This window comes from Mus musculus, chromosome 4, assembly GCF_000001635.26.
Source record: "Mus musculus strain C57BL/6J chromosome 4, GRCm38.p6 C57BL/6J".
NCBI classification, from domain to species: domain Eukaryota; kingdom Metazoa; phylum Chordata; class Mammalia; order Rodentia; family Muridae; genus Mus; species Mus musculus.
The window spans coordinates 126,715,202-126,742,651 of NC_000070.6; the positions used below are offsets into that span (position 1 = coordinate 126,715,202).

A 27,450-nucleotide genomic window follows, 5' to 3' on the forward strand; every position below is an offset into this window, starting at 1 on the left:
TGCTAAACAGATATAAGCAGACTGGCAGGGCAATAGTGAGTAGAGAGTTGGGAGTGAGGAAATAAAAGAAGGGATGGAGCAATCTTTCAAAAAAGTTTAACCAGTCGGACAGTGGTGGCGCTGGCCTTTGATCCCAGCACTCTGGAGGCAGAGGCAGGAGGATCTCCGAGTTTGGACCAGCCTGGTTTACAGAGTGAGTTCCAGGACAGCCAGGGCTACACAGAGAAACCCTGTCTTGGAAAAACAAAACAAAACAAACAAACAAAAAAGTTTACCTGCAAAAGAAAGAGGCTTTGTGTTTTGTACAGTGACTCCTAAGAATCGGTGTGCTAGGTATGGTCTAGCGGGTGATTACTTAAAGGGAAAGACTATCAGGAAAGATGTTTGGAGAGGGAAATCCTCAGGAAGAAGAGAGGCAGCATCTGCCCAGTTCAGACACACAGACATAAACAGTCAGCTGTGTCTCACTGGCACAGACTGTCTACCTATAGCCATGGCAATGCATTGCATTGAGCACACAGACAAGTCACAGTAAATAAGATGCACACAGTATTCACACGTGTATACACACACACACACACACACACACACACACACACACACACGTGGATTCCTATCATCGGTACCCACACTCAGAAGGACCTCCTGTCTGACATACCCTTCCTTCTCAGCACACTCAGTGCCCTTTGTAAACAACAGCACCCACCATCTTTGTCCAGGTGGACATCCTGGTGTGTGAGCAGAAGTCAGTAAAATGATTCCCCAAGTCATTAGGATAAATAACTTGTTCTGGACTTTTTTTAATTTTCAAATTTAATTAGATCGTATATAAATAAATAAGACAGGCAGCAACAGGACTGTGGTAATGCAGCCTAGGTTCAAGTTCAGTAGTTTGTGCTGTACCATCTCGTTCTTCAGGGGTCTCTCCAGCTTCTCGTCTCCAAGAGCCTGAAGGATCCAAAGAGCCCACTGGACCCTCCTTCTGGGTTCTGAGACTAAGAGACTGAAGTGAAGGTCACTAATTCTTCAATAGCACCTCTGATGTGTTATCAGCCTCGGGGTACCCATGGCTGCCCAGGCATCTCAGTGGGAAGGGCTCTGTCCCCTGAGCCAGACTTTCCCATGCCAGTTCGCGTTACGAGTCCTTACCAGAAACCACAGAAAAGCCTTCTTCTTTTACCCAACTATGTCCCACTCTGGGCTTCTGGAAAAATGTTCTCTCTGGCCTGAATAGAATCCCACATTTTACCCCCAGGAGCCAAGGCCCCATCTCAGGCTCTGGGAGTCATTTAGCTAGGGAACAAGAGCCAGTTACTTCCGATGCTTGGTATCCTTCTCCGAGGCCTTGCTTTCTCCATGCCCACCTCCGGCGCCGCTTAAAAACATCTTTTCCAGTCCTTTGAGTGACTCTAGCAGGTAGTTCTGGAAGGCAGTGAGAGCAGCGCAGATGGCAGGCCCTCCAAAGCCATGAGTGATGAGACTAAAATGTGTCAGACAGCTCTGCACCCCAGGCTCCAGGATGAGTGCCGGGCGGCTGTTGCCCAGTGGAGAGCGGTCCTGAGCCATCAAGTCTGCAAACTCCTTACAGATCTGCCTGGTGGGGAAAGAGAACAATCACAGGTTAGAGAGCAAGGTTCCGGACTCGAGGGAGGACCTACTTGTTGACTTTTTGACATAGGATCTCTCTAGGTAGCCCTGGCTATCCTAGAACTCTATGTAGACTAGGCTGGCCTCAAACTGACAGAAATCTACCTGCCTCTGCCTCCAAAATGTTGGAATTCAAGGCATGCACCGCTTCACCCAGCAATTGGCTGAATTCCTTACATTATCTATACAGTTTGAACTTCCCAACTGCCTGCAAGTATCATTCATACCATTTCACAAAAAAATGGAGACTGCCTTTCACAGAAGTTAACTCAGCAGCTCAGTGCTGCATATGGGAAACAGCGCGTGCTAAGACCCTGATTTCTCCTCCTTAGATGCCCTGTTTATAGAATGCAACTCAACTGCCTATTAAAGTTTCTGTGACCGCTTCTTCCTCCCCACACACCGTGCTTCTGTGAACACGTCTGTGAAGGCATGAGAACAGCCCAGAATCTGCCTTACATAATTAAACTGGCAGCAGATATCGGTGCTTAGATCAATATCACATACATGGCATCTGTCCTTTTATATCATCCCACAAATCTATACCATCACCCTCATCCTAAGGTGACCTGCCAGAGTGACTGAGATGAGACAAACCCAGGTCCAGCCCATGGCTGTCCATTCCTTTGTGAGTCAGATAAGGGGAACCCCCATCACTCATCTTGGTGCCAGGCCATGCGTCTTAGACAAACTCAGGTCCCCAAAGCCCTTGATGCGAGAGCTGATTCGTATTCAAGAACGGAGCAGGGCTCCTTTTGGACAGGCTCCGTTAGCCACAGGAAAAAGCTTTCCAGGACTCTGTATGGAATAGTCCTGTGAGGCTGGTTCTGCCTAAAGGAGGAAGGTGCCATGGGGAGGGTGCAGTGGTGAATTGAAGGCCACACCCACAAAGGGCAGCTGGCCTGGACGATGGAGTGCTCCAGATCCTCAGGGGCACTGGACTTTAGCCTACAGATGTTGGTCCTCAGATGTTGACCTCTTCCATCCCTTTGTTCCCACCCCTCTGTTTTTTTGTTTTTTTCCCCTTCAATGGGACCGGTAACATTCAAATAGTAGCTTTCCACAATTTAGATATTAAAACCTCTCCTGAGGTATGAAGATAGAGTCTTTGGGAGGTAACTAGGTCTTGGGGATAGAACCCTATCGATCTCGATCTTCCTAATGGTGCGACCCTTTAGAACAGTTCCTCATGTTGTGGTGACTCCCAACCAGAAAATTATCCCATTGTTATTTCATAACTATAATCTTGCTTCAGTTATGAATTGTGATGTAAATATCTAATATGTAGGATATCTGATATTCGCCTCCAAAGGGGCGAAGACTCACAGGCTGAGAACCACTGCTATACGTTCTACTGGTACTCTTCCGGAGAGATGCCCGCTCCTTTACTGTATGGAGAACACAGCAGCATCAAAGTTCTGTGTGTGTGTAAGAAAACTGGCCCTCACCAGACACAGAAGCTGCCTGGATCTTGAACCACCCACCTCCTGGACCACGGGAAGTGAGCTGCTGCCCATCTCAGGGCGTCTTATTATAGCTACCCAAATGGATTAATAGTACGTTTTAGTGGGATGCCAGTTTGCTAAGCAGGCTCTGAGGCGCCTTTGGAGAACCTGAAGTGATGGTAATGCAATAGCAGCAGGAGCCATTGATGTAGGCGACAGAGCACAGACGGGGTTCTGGTGAAGGCTCAGGGGTGAGATGAGAAGTGTTAGCATGCCGTCTATGGTAAGGGAGGTGACAATGGGACCTGCAGAGGGTCAGGAATATCCTGAGGTCTTGAGAAGAAAGGTCTCAAACAGAATAACCCTTGTTGGGGAGCCTGGGACCCGTGCCAGGGTCTAGGGTGGCCACGCCTATCATGTTGGTGAATGTAGCACCTACACGAGGTCTGTAAGCCTAGAGCTGGCACTTTCAAAATGTATGGCTCATAGGTTAAGAGCACTGACTGTTCTTCCAGAGGTCCTGAGTTCAATTCCCACCAACCACATGGTGGCTCACAGCCATCTGTAATGGGATCCGATGCCCTCTTCTGGTGTGACTGAAGACAGTGACAGTGGACTCACATACATAAAATAAATAAATCTTTTTTAAAAAATGTATGCATATAATAGATATGTTCACATATGGTGTTTGTGTGTGCTCTTGGGAGTTTGTGGGAGTGTTCGTAAAAGTTTCCTTGTGATAAACATGGTACCTAAAGATATCTACTCATAAGCCAAGTGTGGTGGCACCTTTAGTCCCAGCACTTGGGAGGCAGAGGCAGGTGGATCTCTGTGAGTTCGAGGCCAGCCCAATCTACAAATTGAGATAGATCCAAGACAGCCCTGTCTAGAAAAAAAACAAAACAGAACAACAACAAAATGATATCTACTCATATGTGCCCGAATGGCAGATACAACTGTTCCCATGTGAACTTAAACAGGGAATCTATCTGCTATGTGGTGCCATATACCCTGTATGAACATGTGTGTGATTGAGAGCTATCTGATGTCCCCAGGTCTGATGTGTGTTTCTGGGCATTGCATCCACGTTTGCCATGCACGGCGTTGCCCTTACTCACTTGGCAGCCAGCAGCATGCTCTTGCGGCTGTGTAGCTCCCCAGGGTCGGCATGCTGTCGGCATAGGTACTCAGCAGCCGCCTTGGCTGGAAACTCAGTCTCACAAACGTAACCAAAGTCCCGAGCCAGGTGCACAGCTTCTCCTGGGGAAAGAGGAGATCTTACTAGGTGTGCCTCTAAGACCAGAGCCTAGCCTCGAACTCTTCGCTCCTGGGCTGAGGAGCAGCCTGCTTCTGGGGATGCTGTCTGGTTTCTCTTCTCAGGTTCAACTTCACTTCCGTCACTCTCTGCTCAAAGATGGAGCTGGGACCAACGTGTATCCCACAGCCAGAGGCCAGAGTTGTCAACTTCCAGGGAAGAGGGATGCACCCCCATCACCTACATGTCCAAATACAGGCCCGTCACCCTACACACACACACACACACACACACACACACACACACACACACACACCAGAAGTAGTTCTGCTGTATGTACACACACATAAATAAAAGGTATTAGTTTCAGAATTTCCCACAAATACCAAAATATGTATTCCTTTACATAAAATAACATCACTGGGCTGGCGAGATGGCTCAGTGGTTAAGAGCACCGACTGCTCTTCCGAAGGTCCCAAGTTCAAATCCCAGCAACCACATGGTAGCTCACAACCATCTGTAACGAAATCTGATGCCCTCTTCTGGAGTGTCAGAAGATAGCTACAGTATACTTACATATAATACATAAATAAATCTTAAAAAAAAACACATCACTTTTGCATATACCTACATGCATCCCCTGTATATCACTAATTATATCTTGGTGACTTACCTAGCTACCTGCAGTGTTGGTGATAATGACCAAAAGATGTCTGTATTTGTTCAGCACAGGTGAAACTTTTTTAACTATTTCAAACCATAGGTGATAAAATTCTCAATTCGTGGCAACTGTCTGTGTAAATCATGTGTACATACAGGGTATGTGCCTAGATATAGCTGTATTAACAGCCATAACTACGCAATATCCTCCTACAGCAGGAAGTCTCACCAGATGACGTGTCTCTCACATTCATATGTATACTCAAACCTTGCTTACCTTCCACCAGCGAGGTCAGCAGAGTCACGTTGGCTGCCTTCCGACGACCAGCTGGCAAGTTGAGCCCAATCTTCTCCAGCCGTTCCCGCAGACACCGGCCTCCATTTTTGGACTTGGCCCTTAACGTACACAGACAGAAATATACAACCAACTATGAAGACCAGAGAAAAGCCTACAGGCTAAGTGACTCCAAGAGACCTTCCTTGCTCCTTATCCCTTGCCCCTCTTAAGGCTTGGTTGGGTATGACCTGGTTTTTATTTTTTTGGGGGGCGGGGGTTGTCTCTGAGTAAATCCCAACCTTTACCTGACCTCACTTTTGTGCGGCCAAGGTTGGGATAAAGAGCAGCGCCCCACTATAGTAGCCCCTCATCCCTCCCCAGTCCTCTCAAGAGCAGGGGCAGGACAGGGGGAACATCTGAGCCTCCTTCTTCCCCACCTCAGCACAGTTGCTGGGGACATGTGAAACTGTGTCCAGAGACACACCGGATGACAAACACAAATGAGCCCACCCTCAGGGTCTCCAATATATGGAGACACACATATCACATTAGAGACACAGACATAGACACAAAGAAACATACAGAGATACATGTGCACATCAAATTGGGGTCCCAGAGATTTATACAGAATCCTAGGGCTTCAAAATGGGTCCCTTCCAGATGTTCAGAGGCCATGAGTAAGAAGATACCCCCTCTAGCTGCACAAATGCACTCCCCTCACACACACACAACAGAGGTTCGCACATCCAAACAACTAGCTGTATAGAAAAAGAAACATGTGAGAGAAGAAAAAAAGAAAAGAAATTTAAAAAAAAACCCCAACTAGCTACAGATGCACGTGCAATTACACATATATACGCAGAGAAACCACTGGAGGCCACACATTCCCAACGACTGCAGAACCCCACACTATGGAAACACTCTTGGTCATCACCTAAAATACATACACATGCAGCCCTTAGGTCATTACACCTGATCCCTGAAGCAGATTCCCCTCCCGGCCACAAGAACATGCAGAAAGAAAGACATGGCCCACCATGCTGTTCCCTCCAAACTCACACCAATTAGGCCTGTGCTGCGGTGGAGAAAGGATAAAGGAAGGCCCACCCTTCCCAGAGCCAGCCCCGTCCACCCTGCTTACAGTGAGCGGGCCTTTTTCTTTGTAGCCACATTTATTTCTTTGCCCCTGGGTCTGCCCCCAGACCATTACAATCTGGAGCCCCTGGGCACTGCTCTATCAGAACCTGAGGTGAATATGGTGTTTGGGCCTGGAGTGAAGCTGACCCTTTCTCTGATTCTGTGAGAATGTCTGAAGATAATGAAGAGTTTAGCTGGGATGCTGTGTAGGGTTTTGGGCTAGCCTTCCTACCTTCGGAGGACACCCCCCAGGAGGGAGGCGTTGAGGCACTCAGGAGGTGAGAGTCGCCGCTGCACCTCCCCCACGGTCACCTTGTACTTGGATGTTGAGCTGAGCAACGACAGCCGGCCAGGCACGGAGCAGAAGACCTCACTGGGATTGCTGATGCCGCCAACCAGGCTGTCTTTGGACAGTGCGAGGGTGGAGAGGCTGCCGGCTTTGGAGGGAATGGGGACTGTGGAACAGAAGCAAAGGAAGAGAGAGAAGGGGGGACATTGAGCCAGTGACCACGGGACAGCTACCAGTCAGCTGTGCTGCAGGCAGGTTGACTCACCAGCTGTGTGTGTTGTTGAATGGTTCCAACACTTTCCATAGGGAGGGTTCTAGTATCCCTGCTTTACAAAAGGAGAAACTGAGGCACAGCGTGGTGGAAGTGACGTGCCCAAGTAAGTCGATGGGCATAACACCGAACCCAGAGCTGTCTGGCTCTTGCCCCTGTATCCCCTTCCTGAGTCCAGTGTTGGCACCATCAGAGAAGGAGGCAGGATTCTTGGGTCTCTGTGACAGAGTCTAGGAAATCACCCAGGTTCCCAAGGCCCCTTCTCTACTATGAATCTCCCCGTCCCACCCTGGGGTTTTGGAGTCCCACATGTTGAAAACAGAAGATTGGGGCTATTAGACCTCCAGCCTTTCCCCTTTGTGCCAAGTCCAGAAGACAGGAAATAAGGATCTCTATGCCCCATAACACCTAATATTCTCTGTGTAGGGCAAGGAGGAGACTCGGGATTTTCTAAATTCCTGGCTCAGGAAGGAAGCTCTTCATGCAGTGTCTCCATCGTCCTTCTTAGTTGCAGAGGAAGGAAGCGGCCAGGCACATGCTACTTTAGAGTTCTCTTGGTTCTCTCATTCAGGGAAAGGGGGCATTGGGAGAGAAGGCCTGTGTGTGGTGGGCATGGGCATCAATGGGGCATCTGGACTGGGTACTGAGCGTTCATGGCTGCACGCATGCAGGTTCCACCTCACCTCTCAAACCTACAGGACAACCCATGAATGCGACTGCCCTTGTTCCCATAGACTGAAGCCCAGATGGGTGGACAGTGGGCCTGCCATCAGGGAGCTGGTCCATTGAACTAGTCGCAAACCTGGGACCAGAGACTCAAACGCAGCACTCAGCCTCCCCAGTGTTCAGAGAACACTGTCTCAATACCTCCACATCAAGAACTCCTGGGCCTCAAGATTACAGAGTCTAAAGAGAACCTGATCCCAAGGTTTTGGGGATGGCACAGTCCCAGCCTTTTCCCTCCTGGCCGCTCAGCCAGAAACCTCTCTATTGCTCCTGGCCTCTTCTTGACTGCCACATCCCACACAGGACTGTGTTCTATGGCTTACATCCTTAGCCTGCCTGAGAAGCAGGCCCCTCTCTCGTGTACACCGACACTTGCTCTTTGCCTGAATGTCTGTGCAGCCCTCGTTCTAGTCCCCTACTCTAGTCTGGAGAAGTCTTTCTGAACATGGGTCACTCCATAGCCTGGCACCCTCCAGTGCCTGCTCAGCTCCCTGAGAATCAAACCTAGCACATAACCAGATACTATGATGCTCTCTATCAATAGTGCCAATTACACCCCACAAGTTCCACATGGGCAGCTCTGTGGAGCAGCACTGGTCTCTATATCCCAAGGTTAGAAGGAAGAAACTGAATGTTCAGACAGAGGTCAGGATGACATCATCTACTGAGCAGAAGTGGGTCATGATGCTGGCCAAAGATGCTCCCAAAGGTCATGTCCCTGATCCTAATTCATCTTTGCCCCCTTCATCCTCCTTCATGTCTTAGCTCCCGCCTCCTTTTCGGGATCTTGCCTGGTTCTCATTTGTCTTTTAGGATCTAGACTTAAGACTGACTCATAGAAACATCATTTAGGGCAGAGCATTAAGAAGTAATGAGCAGGACTGCGGGTGGCACACATTTTTAAACCCAGCACTTGGGAGGCAGAGGTAGGTGGATTTCTGAGTTCGGGGCCAGCCTCGCGTACAAAGTGAGTTCCAGGACAGCCAGGGCTACACAGAGAAACCCTGTCTCGAAAAAACAAAACAAACAACAACAACAAAGTAATGAGAGGCTGGAGAGATGGCTCAGTGGAGAAGAGCTCCTGGGCTCATTTTCTAGCTCCCACAGAGGGGCTTATCACCACCTGTAACTCCAGCTCAGTGGGATCCATTGTCCTTTTCTAGGCTCAGTGCACTCGTGTGGTACATGAACGCACAGGCAGCTTAGCACTCGTACACATAAATAAAAATAAGTCTTTAAAAAGAAAATGAGAGCCAGGTGAGGTGGCACACACATTTAATCCCAGCATTCAGGAGACAGAGGCAGTAAAAGTGGGTCTCTGTGAATTCTAGGTCAGCCAGTGAGAGACCCTGTCTCTAAGTAAATAAACAAATAAATAATAAAATATATTAATTTCAATATAGTAAATAGTATAGGGCTTACCATTTTATTTATCCTAATCAGAGCTATAGTAATTTCAATGTCTAAGTAATATTTTTTTATGTGAGTACACTGTAGCTATCTTCAGACATACCAGAAGACATAATCAGATCCCATTACAGATGGTTGTGAGCCACCATGTAGTTACTGGGAATTGAACTCAGGACCTCTGGAAGAGCAGTTAGTGTTCTTAACCACTGAGCCATCTCTAGACTGTGTAATCAATATTTTAAAAATATTTAAAGAGACATATTACATTCTTTGTACTTTGTCTTCAAACTCTAATGTGCAGTGTATACATACAGCTATCCTCCATTCAGGCCAGTTACTTTTCAAATACCCTCAGCTCTATACTTTTTGTGGCTAGTGGGCCACCGTAGTAGATAGCTTGGCCTTTTAAAGGCGAGTACGTAATTTACCCTGACAAATGACACAACACTAACCAGAGATGTGGAGTCTGAAGAGCCTCTTGCCTGGAGCAGGCACCTGCCCAGAGCCTGCAGTCAGCTGACCATGCTCCCTCAGACACAGACACAGGTGTCTTCTCCTTAAGTTATCCCTACTCAGCTTCAGTTGTGGCACCATCTTGTGAGTAGAGTCTCCCGGCCCCTCTTCGATCCCAGCCCCATGCATACCTGTTCCCATCCTTACAGCTCTCGATGTCCTTGTCTGTTTCGGCAGCTGTCTTCCCACCAGCTAGGAGTTTGTGGGGACAGGACCTTGGCATAAGTGGCCATCAGTGACTGTGGAATGAATCCATGATGTAAGGGCGTGGGAACTCAGACTGGGGGTATGACAGCCACCAGGCAAGTGTCTTTTTGCCCTCAGTCTTGAAGATCTAACCCAGGCCCTCACAAATGCTAAGCAAACGCTTTGCCACTAAGGTATATTACCATTTATCCATTTATTTGCTTGTTTGTTTGTTTATTGTTCATTTAGTTTTAAAAAGGTCTTATCAAGTTACTTAGTCTCCTAGGCCACAAGGGCTGGCTGGTGTTTTACATCTCTGTTTATTGTGTGTGTGCACATACATGTGTGTGCCTCAGCATGTGTGAGAAGGTCAGAGGACAAATCTCAGGAGCGGGTTCAGAATCCAACTCAAGTCAGCAGGCTTAGCAGCAGCCATTTTTACCTCTCATCGACTCCTGATATCTATCTATCTATCTATCTATCTATCTATCTATCTATCTATCTATCTATCAATCACAGGGTCTCACTATACTGCCCTGGATGGTCTGTAACTTGATATGTAGACCAGGCTGGTAGGCAGAGATCCACCTGCCTCTGAGTGCTGGGATTAAAGGCATGTGTCACTACACCTACAATCTTGATGCTCTTTCAAATGAAAACTAGTACAACGATCCGTGATGGCCATGACAGGCAGAATCCATTAGAACAAGAGCTCAGAGTTGTAAATGAAAACAGAGCTGCTCTGTTCCTGCACTCACCTAATCCCACCCTTCCCCCAGAGGGAGGAACAAGGACATGCAATCAGGAGAGGGGGGGGGACCTCATCCTGTCCCTCTGCCCCCCCATGTCTCCAGACATCCCATGTGTGTGTGTGTGTGTGTGTGTGTGTGTGTGTGCGTGTGTGTGAGAGAGAGAGAGAGAGAGAGAGAGCATCTGTGCCCATGCCACTCCACCTGAGTCCTTTGTCCTTAGAGGATCTGGGGTAAAATATCTATTCTATAGCTGATTGGTTTTTAGTGGTCTCACAGTCACATGTATGTTTGTCATAGAATGAACATTGTTCCATTATATATTTTATACAACAAGCTTGAGTTTAAAAGATGAAAACTGTAGACTGGCCAGGTGGCTTTCGGTACAAGCCTGATGACCTGAGTGTGATTCCCAGAGCCCATGCAAAGAACTGGATGCAGCCGAGCAGATCTGTAACCGCAGGGCTCCTGCGGGAACCAGAAGGCAGAGATGAGCCAGTGGAAGCTGGTGAGCCAGCTAACCTGGAGTTTGCTGTGAAGCAGCAGAGACCATGCCTTTAGTCCTAGCACTTGGAAATCAGAGCTAAATGGATCTCCGTGACTTCAAGGAGAGCCTTGTCTATCTCATGAGACCCTGTCTTGAAAATACAAAACAAAAAGAATAAAGAAAGAAGAAACCAGAGAGTCTCTACCAGGTAGAATGTAAGAACTGACTCTCAAAAGTTATTATGACTTCTGTCCTCCCTCCGTGACTCCGAGCCAGAGGGAGGTGTGAGGAGAGCCGGAAGGCCCACGTTTTTCTCTTTCACACAGCTATTATTAAAGCCAGGTATCCCTAAGGGCAGGCCCTGTGAAGCGGGAGAAGAACGAAGGCTTTGTGGAACACTTAGTACATGTGGCAAAACTAACAGTGCTCACAAACAGTATCCCCTGCTGGACACAGTGGCTCACGCCTTTAATCCCAACACTCAGGAGGCAGAAGCAGGCTGATCTCTGAGTCAGGGCCAGCCAGGACTGCATAGTGAGACCATACCTCAAATGAAATAAAACAAAACAAAAACAAACTAAATGTCAAGTTGCCCTTAGCGTAGGCACAGCAACAAGGGTGAGATTGCACATGACTTATTATTTGCCTTCCGTACCCACAGGACAGACCCCGGCACAATGATTCCTGAAGGCAAAGTGCTCTAACCCTGGCGTTCCTGGGCATGCATGCATTTCTCAGACACACACACAGCTCTACAATAATACAAGGGCTCTCATTACTCACAAGCCATGTCATGCAAATCTCCACTCCTATCCAAGGAGTAGACACTGTCTAGTTACTGAGTGTTAGGCTTGTAATATTCTTCTAGAAAACATACTAAAGTTACAAAAGTTAAAGGTCTAGTTCCTTCTAGAAGAAAACACAGAATAAAACATTTCAAAGACCTTTAGGTGGGCAAAGAATTCCTAGTTACAACATACCCAAAATATGGCCCATAAGAGAAAACAATTATAAGTTGGACATCATGGAAACTCAGAACTTCTGCATTTCTAGTTAAGAAAATAAAAAGAGGGCTGGTGAGATGGCTCAGTGGGTAAGAGCACCCGACTGCTCTTCCGAAGGTCAGGAGTTCAAATCCCAGCAACCACATGGTGGCTCACAACCATCCGTAACAAGATCTGACTCCCTCTTCTGGAGTGTCTGAAGACAGCTACAGTGTACTTACATATAATCAATAAATAAATCTTTAAAAAATAATAAAAATAAAAATAAAAAGATGGCCAGTCATGGTGGACACACAACTGTCATCTCAGCACTAGGAAAAGACAGGTAGTTTGATAACAAATTCAAGGCTAGCCTGAGCAACATAGAAATTCTGTCAGAAAACCTAGGGTCTGAGGCTTGAGAGATGGCTCAATATGAGGAATGCTGACTGCTTTTCCAGAGGACCTGGGGTTCAGTTCCCAGCACCCATACGGTAGCTCACAACCACTGTAACTTTAGGTCCAAGAAATCCAAATGCTTTCTTCTGGCCTCTGTGGGCATTGCATGCATGTGGTGCACAGAACTGTATACAGACAAAACACCCATGCACATTAAAAATTTTAAAACAGGGTTGACCAGAGCTATTGGGGTCAACCGGAACAAGCCGGGTCAACTAGAGCCAGCAGAGGTCCTGAATTCAAATTCTCAGCAACCACATGATGGCTCACAACCATCAGTACAACTACAGTGTACCCATACACATAAAATAAATAAATAAATAAATAAATAAATAAATAAATCTTTAATAAAATAAAATAAAGGTGGAAACACGCTTATAAAAGAATTTTTTTTTTTTAAGCAAAACCAGGTGGTGGTGGTACACACTTTTAATCCCAGTGCTGGGAAGGCAGAGGCAGGTGGATCTCTGCGAGTTTGAACCCAGCCTGATCTGCAAAGTAAGTTCTAGGACAGTTTCTCTAGATAGAGAAACTCTATCTCAAACAAAACAAAACAAAACAAAACAAAACAAAACAAGCCCTGAACCCTAGGGCTCCAGGGCTGAAGAGAAGGCTCAGCAGTTAAGAGGACATAGTGCCAGCTGAGAGACAGCTCAGGGATGAAGAGTACCAAGTGCTCTTCCAAAGGACCTGGGTTCAATTCCCAGCACCTACCTGGTAGCTCACAGTGTCTAACTCTAGTTCTAGAGAATCTGACACCCTCAAACATGTAGGCAACACATTAATGCACATAAAATAAAAGTAAACAAAAAAAAAAAGAAAGAAAGAAAGAAAGAAAGAAAGAAAGAAAGAAAGAAAGAAAGAAAGCAAGCCAGAATTGTATTCCCAATACCATATTGTTTGGCTCACATCTGCCTGTAATTCCAGCTTTGAGGAATCGAATGCCTCTGGCTTCAGGGTAACCTGTGTCTGTGTGTAGATACACACACACACACACACACACACACACACACACACACACACACACACATCTTAAAAGAACCAAAAGCCTGGGACTGAAGAGATGGCTCAGCAGTTAAGAGCACTGCCTGCCCTTCCAGGTCCTGAGTTCAATTCCCAGCAACCACATGGTGGCTCACAACTATCCATAATGGGATCTGATGCCCTCTTCTGATGTGTCTGAAGAGAGCAATGGTGTACTCATACATAAAATAAATAAATAAATCTTAAAAATAAAAGATAACTGGTCAATAAGCACATGAAAAAAGACTCACCACCACTAGTCACTAGGAAAACAGGAGTTGGAGCAGAGCGAAGCACTAGGTGGTTATGATTGACAACCCGAGGTGGGGGGGAGGGGGAGAGACCAGAACGCCCACACATGACGGGCAGGAATGTGAGACAGTCCAACAACTCGAGGAAATGGCTGAGCATTCCTTCTCTCCACTCTCCCTTCCATCCTCCCTTAGATTCCCTAAACAGACTCTACCTACTGGAAGTTTCTGAACAATTAAACATAAATGGACCAGGGGCTGGACAGAAGTCTCAGCGGGTAAAAGGCACTTGCCACCAAACATTATGACCTGAGTTTAATCCCCAGTGCCAATGCCAGCACTGTGAAAAGAATTTGCAATTCCAGAAAATTGTCTTCTAACAGTGCTCCCATGCTGGGTACACACATGTGCACACACACACACACACACACACACACACACACACACACACACACACTCTCACTCACCCGACAAATAAATAAATACAATGGAACACCCAGTGCAGCAATCCCATTCCTAGGAATTTCCCCCAGAGCAGGAAAACCACATCTATACCTACCACCTCACCAAGGAATAAAAACCCATTCAGGGGCTGGAGAGAGACCTCAATGGTTTGGAACACTCGCTATTCTTACAGAAGGCTGGTGTTTGATTCCCAGGTCCCGAGATCACCCATTTCTCTAACTCCAGAGGATTCTACACCTTCTTATGACCTCTACGGGCTCCAGGTTTGCATGTGGTGCATACACATTCGAGAAAAACATTCATATGCATAAATAATTAAGCCTAAAAAGAAGATTTAATGATTTTACTTCTTGGTTTGTTGTTGTTTACTTTTTTTTCCTAAACAAGGTCTCCCTATGTAGCCCAGGCTATCCTGAAACTCATTATGTAGATTAGGCTAGCCTCAAACTTATAAAGATCCGCCTGCCTCTGCTCCCTAAGTGCTGGGCTCAAAGCCACTATACCCAGCTTTGTGTACAAATATTTTGCCTTCATGCAAGTATGCACACCTTATGCATGCCTGGTACCTGAGAGAGTCTGAAGAGGACTTTGCACCCCCCTGGAACCGGGATTATGGATGGCTATGGAGAATCAAACTCTGGACCCCTGCAAGAGGTCTTAGCCACCGGACCATCTCTCCAGCTCCTCTAGAAGGTTAAAATGAAAGCCATTCAGAGCAACAGCACAATGCTACTTAGCAACAAAAACCCAAACCCAATAGCTGACACGTTACAATAGGACAAACCCTGAAAGCATTTGCTAAAAAGAACCTGGATGCAAAAGTCACATATCTACAAGACAGGTCTGGAATATGCAAATGTGTGGGACAAAACAGATCAGGCATTGTGTAAGGCTTGAAGCAGGAATGGAGATTCACTACAGATCGGAAGGAAGGAATTTCTCAAGGGGTGATCGATGTCTCAAATGGATTGTGGTAAGTGATTATACAACTCTATACATCTGTTAAAAGACCTTCAGGAAGGGTGCTTGCCACTGCACCTGGTGACCCAGAGTCGATTGAATTAACTCACATGGTGGAGGGAGAAAACAGCTCCCATAAGTCCTGTATCTCTCTGACCTTACAAACACTGAATTAATTAATTAAATAATTAATTAGTTAAAATCATTCAATTGAGCCGGATGGTGATGGTGCACCACTTAGATCCTCATATACTCCACAGCTCCTACTGTCCTCTGTACATTTAAAATTATTTCTATATGGGCAATGGTTCTTTCAGTTGCCTTATGGTGGGAAAGCCCTAGCAGGCAAATGAAGAACTGTGGAGAACCGTGGAAAGGCTGGGCTAGATTCTGACTTTACATAAAAATAAAATAGTTCCTCAATGATTTGTTTCCATTATTCTCAATTTTAAAGTAATACGTTAAGATACTACTTGTGGGGTCAGGGAGATGGCTCAGCGGATAAAGATGCCTATTGTCCAGCCTAGCACCTGAATTTGATCCCTGGAATCCGAGTAAAGGTGGAAGGAGAGACCCTCCTCCTATAAGTTGTCCTTCCACCTCTACACACACACATGTAGAAATGAATAAAAATATAAAAAAGTATTTTTCAACATTACTTCTTGTGGAGGAGTGGCTCATGAGGCAATAACCCGAAGTCAAGGATTATGGGTAGTTAATGGTTGCTAGGGCTGAGGTACAGCCAATGATAAGTAGACAACACACCACACCTGTGCTCATACAGGCAATCATAATGGAACTCAGTGGGTCACCAAGAAAAAGAAAGACTCGAAAGTAGAAGGGGGGGGTGGGGGTGTTGGTGAGAAAGATTTCAGCAGGAGTGGGAGGGGGACCAGAGAGGACAATGGTGGGGGTGAAAATGCCCAAAACTCATTATATACATGTGTGAAATTATCAAAAAATTAAAATATTCTACTTGTCTTTATTACTAGGTTTTTGTTTTGTTTTGTTAAAAACAAAACAAAACAAAACAAAAAACCCACCCTGTTACAGAGACAAGTGCCTCCCTCCCTTCTCTCAAGTCCTGGAATGACTGGCCTAGCCCCTAGCCTCCCTTCTGAACCTCCCCCTCCCCTAGAGCTAAAGGGAACAGAGGGAGGGTGTCTGTTCATTTCCTTCTTTATTCTGGAGACCCCTTGAGATCCAGATCACCTGCGTGCCCACTCCGACCATCAGCCACCATCTTCTGGAAGAAAAGAGGGATGTCTCTCCAGTCTCATACTCAAACCATTCCGCTCTATCTCTTTTCTAATATCCACAATCTCCCTCACCCACCTGTCTCCCCCCATCGCACCCCCACCCCCAACACACACACACACACACACACACATACACACACACACACACACACACACACACAGGTAAGGCGCTTGTGCAAGCCGTGCTTAGTGGAGTAACTGTCCCAGCGTGCTCAGAATGCAAAACCCAGCACTCACAGAGCAGACACACACAGAGCACCTTCAAATGTCTGTCCTTTAGGAAGCCTCTAACCCTGGGGGACTGACCGACTCTGCTATGAGCTCCTAAAACGTCCCGCACCAACACAGAGCAATGCCATTTCTCCTCAAGTGTCCCCCGCCCCGCCCCCACCCCCACCCCTCGCTTTCTACCTGTCTGTGATAGGTTTTTAAAACTAAAGGTGACAGCTGGGCGCAGAAAATGGAGTGCTACTCATTTGCCTTCAGGTTTCTTCAGGGTAATCGGGCCCACTCCCAACTCACAGGGTGGAGTTCTTATGGAGGCATGGGGTGGAGCGGCGGGGACGCCCCTACCTCCTCCGGTCCAGGACAAGTGCCTGTAGTCCGTGGAGATGTGCAGATCTGGGCTGTGAGGCTGTCCAGGCTCCGGTGCCATGCGATATTGGTGAGATGGACACCCGAAGCTTCCCTACATCCCTAGGAGGAGGGTCTCTTCTGCTGGGGGACCCGAGGCTGCAAGGGTTTCCTGTGCTGGACCCCAAGTCCTAGCGGCGCAAGGTCCCTTCACGCCGAGACGCTTCAGGGTTCCAAGGCGGGAGTTTCTTTCACCAAGGCGGGAGTTTCTTTCGCCAAGGTTGGGTTTGGGCGGTGGGCGGTCGCTCACCATAGAAAACAGTGTCCAGAGTCTTCAGAAAGCGCCCGATAACGTTGAAAGGGCCTGAGTACCAACAGCAGTAGCTAACCTGTCACCTATGGCCACCCACCTGGCGAAGCGTCGAGTCCGACGTTCACCGTTTAGAACCCGGCAAAAATAAAAAAAACAAAACCCGAACAAACAAAAAAACCTGCGTGTTGCGAGGCTCTCCCAGGGAACATGGTCTGGTGGTAGAGCTGCCTGACTCGCCAAAGCCGCTCCTCTTGGGGTGGGTCGTGGGAGCCCGCTATCCCAGGGCATTGGACCCCTTTTCTCTTTCAGAGGCCCGCTGGATAGCAGATCTCCAAGCTTGCCGTGGATCCAGGCTCCTCTTTCCGCAGGTTGTCCCGGGCTGTTCCCTCCCTTCCCACAGTTGCTGCAGTGCCTCAGACTGATTTAGTTTCTGAGAGTGCTTCAACTCATTCCCCGGTGTGCACTTTGGGGTCTGGGCAAGCCCCGGGAACCTACAAGGAACTCTCAAGACCTAAAGCACTCAGATCAACAGTAGATTCTTCTGCCTTGGGATACTGGAGTGCCTTCCTAAAACGTAGAGCTTGGGTCTCTCTAGGGAGTCAATGAACCTGGGTTCTCTGCCCTTAAGCCTGGACAGGAGCCAGAATCTGGAGGATTTGCAAAGAGCCCAGTGGCAAATCCAACTTTCCCTTCGACTGGGTCAAAACAAGAGCTGTTCAGGAACCCAACAAAGTGCAGCTAGCAATGCGCTGGTGAGGTGGGTCATGGGCCTCTTCTTCCCTGTACTCCCTGAGAGTCCCAGATTCCTGGAGACATCCCTCACCAAGTTCTGGGAGGTGTGTTCGCTAATCTCCTGAACTCCATACCTAGCTCTAGTTCTGGAAGTCCAGCCCCTTGTACCAGCTCCACTCCCACCACAAGCCTCCCCTGAGAACCTAGGCAGGGCAAACAGCCTGGGCTTGAATTCACTTGTTTGAAAAACAGCTCCAGCCAAATCCTGCGGGAGGTGTGCCTGCCCTTGGGCGCTACAGGCTCCCATGAGCCTCTGAATTCCTTTGGGCACCCACCCCAATTCTAAGAAGCTTGCCCAAGGTCTGGGTCTCTGCTTCTGTCTAATTTGCCTCTGTCTTACCTTTCCTAGGCATGGTTAGAACTCGGTCTTCAGACCCAAAACTCTACTAACTCTACTCAAGGGGTGTCTCCCACTCCTGCCTTTGACTAATTCAAAAGACAAACAAATATGGAGGCAAACAACAACAGCAGCAGCAACAACAACCAACGGACCAAGGAGAGGCCCTCACATTCTTAGAACACCTCAAATACCAAACGACAAATTCCAGAACACACGTTAGGTATTCAGAGAAGCCCCCAAATAGAAACTATATCACAACACCCACAGATACAAATCACGAATACAGTCACAGCAGCAAACACACCCCAAGAAACACTGCTGCCTAGAAAAGGAACATAGAGTGTGCACAGGACCCTAAGCTCAGAGACACAGACAGTCCTGGAAGCAGCAGACCTTTCCAGGAGCACACAGCCCGTCCCAAGCTAGTCATCTCTTCTAATCCTAAATGCTTTTAAAGAAAATCCTCTGCCCTGGGAGGTGAGGGGAAATGGAAGCACCTCCCTCCCCGCCCCGGTCTGCTGAGAAGAAAGGAACAGAAAGCATTTGCCAGGCTCCAAAATGTTAAAGCTCAATAAAAGTGGAAACCATTGAACAAAATCTGTGGCAACAGTGCTCCCTTTCCCATTTCTTAGGAAACAGGGAAGTGGTTTAACTCGTTCTGCAAATCGACTCCAGATCCACAAGAACGCCCTTCCTTCAGAGAGGAGAGGCCAAGCAGCTGCAGCCTAGGTAGTGCGAGCCCACCTCAGGCGGCAAAGTCCTGAGTCAAATTATCCAGCTAGCGCCATGGCCTCTCTCCTGGGCGAGGAAGGATGTTCCGTGGCCACGCAGCCGGGCGACGCACAGGAAACAACAGCCAGGGAGAAAGAAAATGGGTCTGAGCACCCAGGGCCTGACTCTGCCCTGGAAGTCGCACACCATTCCTTACCTTTCTTGATCACCGATTGGTCCAGGAGGCTCATTCCAGGGTCATCTATCGCCTGCAAATAGAAGAGGATGGCAGTGAGGGTCCGTATGGACCTAGTCGCCCAGCTACCCCTAGTCCATGTCTGCTCCGCCCTACGCGTACCACCGGCTGCCTGAGGCGGCTACCGGGGGACAGGCGTGACCAGGAATAGCCTGGGCTCAGCACCATATGCGTCTAAGCTGCAGCACTGCCTGGATGATTGCCTTGCCTTAGATAGACCACTCCTGTGCCTCTCCTAACCCCGGCCCAGGTTGCCCCTGCGGACTGGGACTGGGTATGGATGCCCACCATGGCTCAACCCTACAGTGGGGAGAGAAAGAAGTGATTCCACGAGGGCTGCTGCCACCCAGGCACAGTTCGAGGCCATCTTTTGGCCAGACAGCATCTAACGGAAGACTCCCTGTTAGCGGCAGAGATGGAAAGTTGCACCTGGGAGAAGAGCCGGGCTCCTACTTTTGTTACTTTTTTGTTTCCAGCCAGGATGCTAAATCGCTGCCCATCGGGACCCACCGTGGCTCACTCTGGGCTTACCTGCAATTCCTCCAGACCGGGCGGCTCCGCCAATCCTGGAAGACCGAGGGGAGCATCGGCCAGGCCGTGCGCGCCGTCGGCCAGGCTGTGCAGGAGCCGGGGAACCGCGGCGGCGTAGTCTCGGCGCGGGTCGAGACCCAGAGCGCGGGCGGGTGGCGCCAGCAGGCCCGGCGGCTCGTCGTGGGCGCGGGCGGCCGCACGGGGTGCGGCCCAGGCGGCCTGCGGGGGCTGCGGCTGCGCCAGGGGCGCTAGGCCGCCGTAGGGGTCAGCGGCGAGGTGCGGAAAGGCAGCGGTGGCGTCGGGACCCTGGCCGTAGGGCAGCGGCGCCTGAGGGTAGGGCGGCGGGAAGTAAGGAGGATGATAGTCCGCGGTGGCAGAGGCGGCGGGAGTGTGACACAGTGGCGGCGCGGGCCCGTAGGCCGCCTGGGGCAGGGACGACAGGCGGGTCCCGCCAGCCGCTGCGCCCAGCCCGTCGGGGCGCTCCTGCAGAAGGGGAGGCGTGCGTTAGGTGACCCATGAGCGGCCGAAAAGACACCAGCCCGCCAGGTCCCCTCCAGCTCGCGGGTGTCCTGCAGCTGTCCACCGGCGTTGGCCCCGCGGGCGCCGCGGCCCCAGGCTGGAGACCAACCACGTACGGGTCTCTGCCACCACTTCCTGGGCTGCCAAGAGGCCCTACGGTCCCCTACCTTCGCGATTTCGTTGGCGCGGGGGTGGGGGGCAGAAGGTTTGGAGGCTTCAGCAGCCAGGCTCCTCGATGCCCTCTGCCCAGTGTGCCCGGGACCCGAGTCTACTCACCATGGCGGAGTATGTGTGCACCAACATGGGGCGGGTAGTGTGGGGCGTGAGGTGTGGCGGAGACACAGCCCTCGTTCGACGGCGAGGCGAGAGCCGGGAGCCCTTACAGCCCACGGGGATCACCGTCTGGAAGCTGGGGGTAAGTCTGCCGGGAGTCCAGAAGGTACGGGGTACTCAGCGGGGGACGCCTGCGGGAGCGTCCATGGAAATGGGCCAGACGGGAGCTGATGGCACTTGGAAAAAAGTCGGGCAACGGGTGCCCAGCGCCCGCCCTCTGAGCTCAGCCTGCTCCATGCACTCTAGTTATAGCGGCGGGGGCGCGCTCGGGCCTCTGGGGGCGCGCATTAAAGAGACAAGCTATGGCCTATCTCAGCCTTTTCCCTTGGCTGCGGAAAGGGAGGCGTGGCTCTGGTGGGAACCGGTGGGGTGAGGAGTGAATGAATTCGAGTCCAGCTGATGTGAGCTCCTTCTGGCCTCCAAGCTTGCAGCTGCGATCAAATGGGATTCGAGGCTGGAATGCAACTCAGGGGTCTGTGTTCGCTCGGGTCTGTGAATTTTCTCTTTACATTTGCTTATTACATTAACTTATTTAGTGGAAGGGCTCACCCGTGTGCCCGATGTGCGGGTCAGAGGACAACTTGCAGTAGTCAGTTATTTGCTTCCATCCTGTGGGTCCTGAAGGTTCGAACTCAGGTCTTGAGGCTTCGTGGTCAATGAATTAACCCAATAAACGATCTCGCCACTCCCTTCTAAATCTTTTAAAATTAATGCTTAAACAAATGTACGCGTTCGCCTTTGAGTTTGAGCAAAGCATTCCTTGTTTCTGGTATCAGCTTTCTTCCCTGTTAAATGGTCTTTTCTCTGACCACCCAAGGGTGAGTGTGGAATACACCGGTGAGTGGCAAACTCAAGCCCATCAGTTTATGTGCATACTTGTGTCAGTGTGTGTGTGCGTGTGTGTGTGTGTGTGTGTGTGTGAGAGAGAGAGAGAGAGAGAGAGAGAGAGAGAGAGAGAGAGAATGAGAGAGGGGGTGTTAGCAACCTCTCTTTCATGGTTTTGGATCCAAAAAACGCTCTGAAAATGCTGACTTCTCTCAGACTTTCTAAGCTGGTAATCCTCAATGCCAAGCCAGGATCCTTGGATGCTGAGGACACCACCTAGGCACAGAGAGTAGGAGTCTGGCATGATCTGCACTTAAGAAGAGGCCAAAATACTGACACAGGGTGGAAGGGGTGCATTGTCACACCTAGGCACAGTCTACGCATTTGTGTGTCACCATCACCATGGCAGGTGCTCTCTCTCTCTCTCTCTCTCTCTCTCTCTCTTTCTCTCTGTCAAACATGCCCTAATGACCACTACCAATCCCTTTTCTTTCTTCCAAAATTTAACCCGTCTGTCCTAAGAAGCAGAGATGGGGATTAAGAAAAGGCAAGTGAGAGAAATCCTAATGACAATGAGAATTTAAAAAGCAGAGGGCTGGAGAGATGGCTCAGTGGTTAAGAGCACTGACTGCTCTTCCACAGATCCCGAGTTCAATTCCCAGCCGCCATGTGGTGGCTCACAACCATCTGTAATGAGATCATATGCCCTCTTCTGGTGTGTCTGAAGACAGCAAAAATATACTCACATAAAATAAATAAATCTTAATAAAAAGCAGAAAGATGTTTTCTTTTTCATGTTGAAAATAGGGAGGGGATAGAAATGGTCACGGTGCCCACTCACCACACACCGTTAATATGGAGTCTCCTAACTCACCAAGTCCTTTGTCACCCTCATTTTCAAGTGAGGAACAAGGCACAGAGAGGCTAGGTGACTTACTGGCCTATGGTCAAACAACTAGTTCAGTGGCAGTGCTGGGGTGGCCCTTCTCTGTTCTCAGGATCATTATTCTTTCCTGTCTTGGACTCAGGCATTTAAAATTTAGTCTCACTCCTCAGAGGCTGTGTAATTCTGGACAAGTCTGGCTTCCTCTCCAAGTTCTGTTTCTGCAACAAAAACTAGTGGAGAGGAATCGCTGCCACCTTCTGTTTCTTTCTGGTGAAGAAACAGATGAGAAGGTAAAAGTGATACCATTGAGAGATTAGAACATTAACCTATGTTCTAGATGGCACATGGCTAGAACGAAGCCGAGGCTGGATTTCTTTCAGCCATGACACATGGGATGGGGCTGTGGGGGCTGTGAGGAGAGGATGAAACTAGCTAGTATCCGAGGATTCATCCCTGAGAGCTTCCCAGAGGCCGGAACCAGCAGCTATGATGGCGGGGGAGGCAGATGGGGGCAGCTGTGAAGCCTTTCTCTTCAGGACAGATCTAAGATCTGGTGTGAGTTTGACTTTGTTATCCACAGCTGTGCAGCTTTCCTCCTCAGGATGCATCTAAGATCTGGTGTGAGTGTGTGTTTGTTATCCATGTCTGTGCCTGCTTCCCTCACCCTAGACCCTTGACCTCAGTCGTGAGACGTCTGAAATGAGTCTCAGAGATAGATGTCAGTGCATTGCTCACAAGTTGGTAGACTCCTGTGGGGAAGGTCCAGAAACCACGATGAGGGATGCGAATGATGCCTGGACCTAGCTTGAGGACCCTCCCCTCTGCTCTTCTGCCGGGCGGGCCGGGATGGGCTCTGTCTCTGCCTCACTGGCTTCCCTCACACTTGCCACCAGCTCCTCTTACTCTGCCCGCTTTCCTTTGTATTTTCACCTCCTCTCATCATCAGCAGACAGTTGTGAGCTGTCATGTGGGAGCTGGGAACTGAGCCCAGGTCCTCTGGAAGAGCAGCCAGTGCACCCAACCATTAAGCCATCTCTCCAGCCCCCAAGAAATCCATTCTTAATGTTAGTTGTTCAGGCTTAGCAGCTTCTGTCTCTTCCTGTCTACATTATTTCTAAACTCCCCCCCCTCTGTGTGTGTGTGTGTGTGTGTGTGTGTGCGTGTGCATACACATGCACACGTGGAGGTCAGAGGACAACATGAGGACTTGGTTCTTTCTTTTCATACCGTGGGTTCTGGGGATTGAACTCAGGTCACCAGGCTTGGTATCAAGTGCCTCTACCTGCTAAACCATTTCATCAGCCCCCCCCCCCAATTCAGGCCCAAGCTCATTGCCCTCCCAAGTCTAATGACCATTTGTCTCCCTGTTACCCCCAAATGTGTCCTTCCCAGTCTGTCAATCTGATTAGAAACCCAAAAGCATACACACTGATGCCAACTGAACTATCCCCGAGGACGGCAGTTCTCAACCTGTGGTTGTGACCCCTTTAGGGGCATCAAATGATGCTTTCACAGGGGTTGCACCATCAGCAAACACAAATATTTACACTATAACTCATAACAGTAGCCAAATTACAGTTATTTAAGTAGCAATAAAACAATTTTATGGGTCTTCTTGCTCTCTCTGTCCTCTCCCTCCTGTTCCCCCCTCCCCATTACCCTCTCAACTTCCCTCCCCATGCCCTGAATTAACTATTCTATACTTTAAAAAAAAATTATGATTGGGGTGGTCACCACAACATGAGGAACTGTATTACTAAGTGGTCACAGTACCTGGAAGGTTGAAAGCCTCTGCCTTAGGACATCTCCTGCAGCTATTCAAAGTTTGCAGCCCACGCATGCAGCCTCACTGCGCATGCTCGGGCAAGGCAGTAACCGAGTGGGTTTCACGGGCCTGCCGGGCGGGCGCACCCGCTTCCCGCAGACATCTCCTGAAGCTATTCAAAGTTTGCAAGAGAAACTGAACTCACATCTTTCCTGCCATCCCAATCCTTACCTGCTTATCCTCCTGAATTCTGTAGCACCATAAATGATACCCCATGCTTCAACTTTAAACCTTGCCAATTTTCTTTGTTTGTGATTGTGTTTGTTTTTGCTTATGAAATAGGGTGTCACTATGTCGCTCAGGCTAGCCTAGAACTCATGAACTTTCTGCTTCCGCTGCAAAAGTGCTGGGATCACAGGCATGAAACACCACACCAAAGCCTGAGTGTTTCTACTTAGAATCAATCAGCACCCGGCATGGAAGAGACTGAGCGGGTGCCTCAGAGAACACGTGGCCCCCTTTCTCTGAGCCTGAAGCTTCCTTACTCTCTTTCTCATAGACCTAGTCCCTCATTGCCAGTGAGTGACATTTGGGGACTTGTTAGAAATGCCAGTTCTTGGGCTCTACCTCAGAACCTCTGACTCAGCAACTCTGCAGTGGAGTCCAGCAATCTGTTTTAACAATTCCCAGTGTGATCTGGGCTGTGCTGTATAGGCCCTGGCAACAAGCCTCTAACAATGGCATGCGTTTCTCAGACTTGTGATCCACTTCCAGCTCCTTGGTTCATTCAGCATCTTTCACCTGGCCCATGCCCCTCCCCTTATGCAAAATGCCTCCGGGATCATGGCCTTGGCCCACTCCAGGAATGAAGCTGACTAGCACTCCAGGACTCCTGGTTACTTTTCCTTTCTTGCTCTGTGAGTCGCTTCACCAGAAGTCTAAAGTTGGGGGGGAGGGGGGGGGGGAAGAGTGTGACTGAAAAGATGGCTCAGAGGCTACGAGAACCGGCTGCTCTTTCAAAGGAGTCAGGTTTCATCCCCAGTACCCACATGGCAGGAATGGCTATCTGTAATTCCAGTTCTGATGGATCTGGTGAGTCTGACGCCCTCTTCTGGCCCCCACAGGCATTGCGCTGCACAGACAGGCTGGCAGAACACCCCACACATAAAACAATAAAGGAATCTTTAAAAAAAAAAAAAAGTCTAAAGAAGTCACAAGTCGGGCTGGTGAGATGGCTCAGTGGGTAAGAGCACCCGACTGCTCTTCCAAAGGTCCGGAGTTCAAATCCCAGCAACCACATGGTGGCTCACAACCATCCATAATGAGATCTGACGCCCTCTTAAGTGTCTGAAGACAGCTACAGTGTACTTACATATAATAAATAAATAAATCTAAAAAAAAAAAAGTCAAAAGTCTATTTAGTACTTTGCTTGGAGTGGGTCAAGCAGCCAACAAATAGCTACTAAATAAATAAGTAACCAAAAAGATAATTACAGTTTTCCAAATCTGTTAGGGGACTCTTTGGAAGGGCTCTTATGTGACCTTGACCTAGCATAGCTACACATAAGGCCCAGTTATAAGTGAGCACAAACGAGCAACTGTGCTTATTTCTTCTAGGAGGGACATGTGCTTCATGAGCTACTTCTCTGGAGACCAGCAGAGCTGTGGAATACCAGGGTTTCAGACTGGGCCCTTCTGTTTCAGGGGCAAGGGTTCTTCACATTGTAAGCATGCAGGTGATGATTTCTTATGGTTTTATTTTATTTTTTTTTTTTAGATACAGACACCTGGATGAAGGCATGAGGAAGGCAGAGAGATACCCCTGGGAAAACGGAGACCACAACAGGCACAGATACACTGATAAGACATATATACACATCGGTATGCATGCTCAAATACACATGGACTCTCAGTTGACATTCTTGGCTTATTCTCTTCCAAGGCTCACGTTTTCTCCTCTTTAAAACAAAACAAAACGAAACGAAACGAAACAAAACAAACAAACAAACCCCAAACTTTTTTGTCCTCCTTTGTTGACAGAGCCGGATTCCTCTTCCTAACAGGTCTGTCTGCAAATGTTTGAGATGAAATCTCGCAAAAGATACTGACGCCCCATCTAGTGGCCGGAGCTTACCACTGCAGCTCAACACTCCCCTGCCTGTCTCAGTGGAGGCACCCAGACAGAGCCAGCCCTGCCTTGCAAGCTTCCGCTTAGCCCCTTGCTCACTCTGGAGTCTGGAACCCTCTCACGGAGCCTCAGGAGAAGGCAGGTTTCAGTCTGCCTTCTGTTCTCAAGCTTCGCTGGCCTTGGCATGCAGGAGAGCAACTCAACCGCAAGGACCGTGGACAGTAATCATTTGCTTTGTGGCCTTTCCCTCACTTCCCCAGACTACCCGTTACTCCCATGATTCCAAAGAACACTTGACAGCTCCCAAATCTGCCTCTCCCTTGGTTCTAAAGAATATTTGACAGCTCCCAAACCTGTTATCTTCCCGTGCTCTAGGCTAGGGGAGGGACTCACTCCTCCAATGTTCCATAAATAACACAAACCATTCACCAAACCAATTCCTTCATAAATCCGTTTCCCCCCCAATGTTTGCCATGACAGAGTGGTCCTACTATCCACACAGCGGTCACAGTCAGTAACCCGGGGTATCGCTGGCTCCCCATTCTTCACTCCTTTTCAGGTATTACTAATTGCTGAGTCCCGTTTCCTAACTCCTTCCTATACATCCTTGTTCTTCTCATCATCACTGACTTAGTTCTAATGTCTTCCCCTCGGTCTGAGCCCTCCCTCCCCTGCCTTAGTAGTCTCCCTTCTTTGCTTGCCTCCCCACCCAGTCTCCCTGCATTTGCTACATAGCCCAAGTTGGCCCCCAAACCTCCTTCCTGTTCTAGCCTCCAGAGTGCTGAGTTACAATCGACATAACATCACACTCAGCGGACTCCAGACGTTCCTTTCGCAGTCAGCCATCTTTCTAAAATGCAAACTAGATTCCATTTAATCTGCTCCAAAATCTGCTGTCTGGTCCTTTTTTGGCATGATCGCATATTTAAAATGCTGGGTACACCCAGCACTCAGGAGGCAGAGCCAGGCAGATCTCTTGGATTTTGAGGCCAGCCTGCTCTACAGAACAAGTTCCAGGATACCAAG

General features: G+C 48.9%; 1 protein-coding gene across 1 annotated transcript; it reads right to left on the reverse strand.

Moving 5' to 3' along the window:
• Window positions 1-801: 801 nt before the first annotated feature.
• Tfap2e (transcription factor AP-2, epsilon) lies at window positions 802-21,068 on the reverse strand. Its single transcript, NM_198960.2, has 7 exons — window positions 20,764-21,068; window positions 19,969-20,451; window positions 19,399-19,450; window positions 6,654-6,876; window positions 5,285-5,403; window positions 4,211-4,352; window positions 802-1,594 (listed from the first exon to the last, which is right to left on the reverse strand). The coding sequence occupies exons 1-7, from the start codon at window positions 20,788-20,790 to the stop codon at window positions 1,312-1,314; spliced, it is 1,329 nt and encodes a 442-aa protein (NP_945198.2). The 5' UTR covers window positions 20,791-21,068; the 3' UTR covers window positions 802-1,311.
• Window positions 21,069-27,450: the final 6,382 nt, after the last annotated feature.

Excerpts from the sequence above, each read along its gene's own strand:
- Tfap2e (NM_198960.2), bottom strand. The coding sequence starts at position 20,790 with ATGTTGGTGCACACATACTCCGCCATG. Across the intron at positions 19,451-19,968 it reads CCGGTCTGGAGGAATTGCAG|GCGATAGATGACCCTGGAAT; the intron begins GTAAGCCCAGAG and ends TTCTATTTGCAG. Across the intron at positions 4,353-5,284 it reads GCTGACCTCGCTGGTGGAAG|GAGAAGCTGTGCACCTGGCT; the intron begins GTAAGCAAGGTT and ends CTCTTTCCCCAG.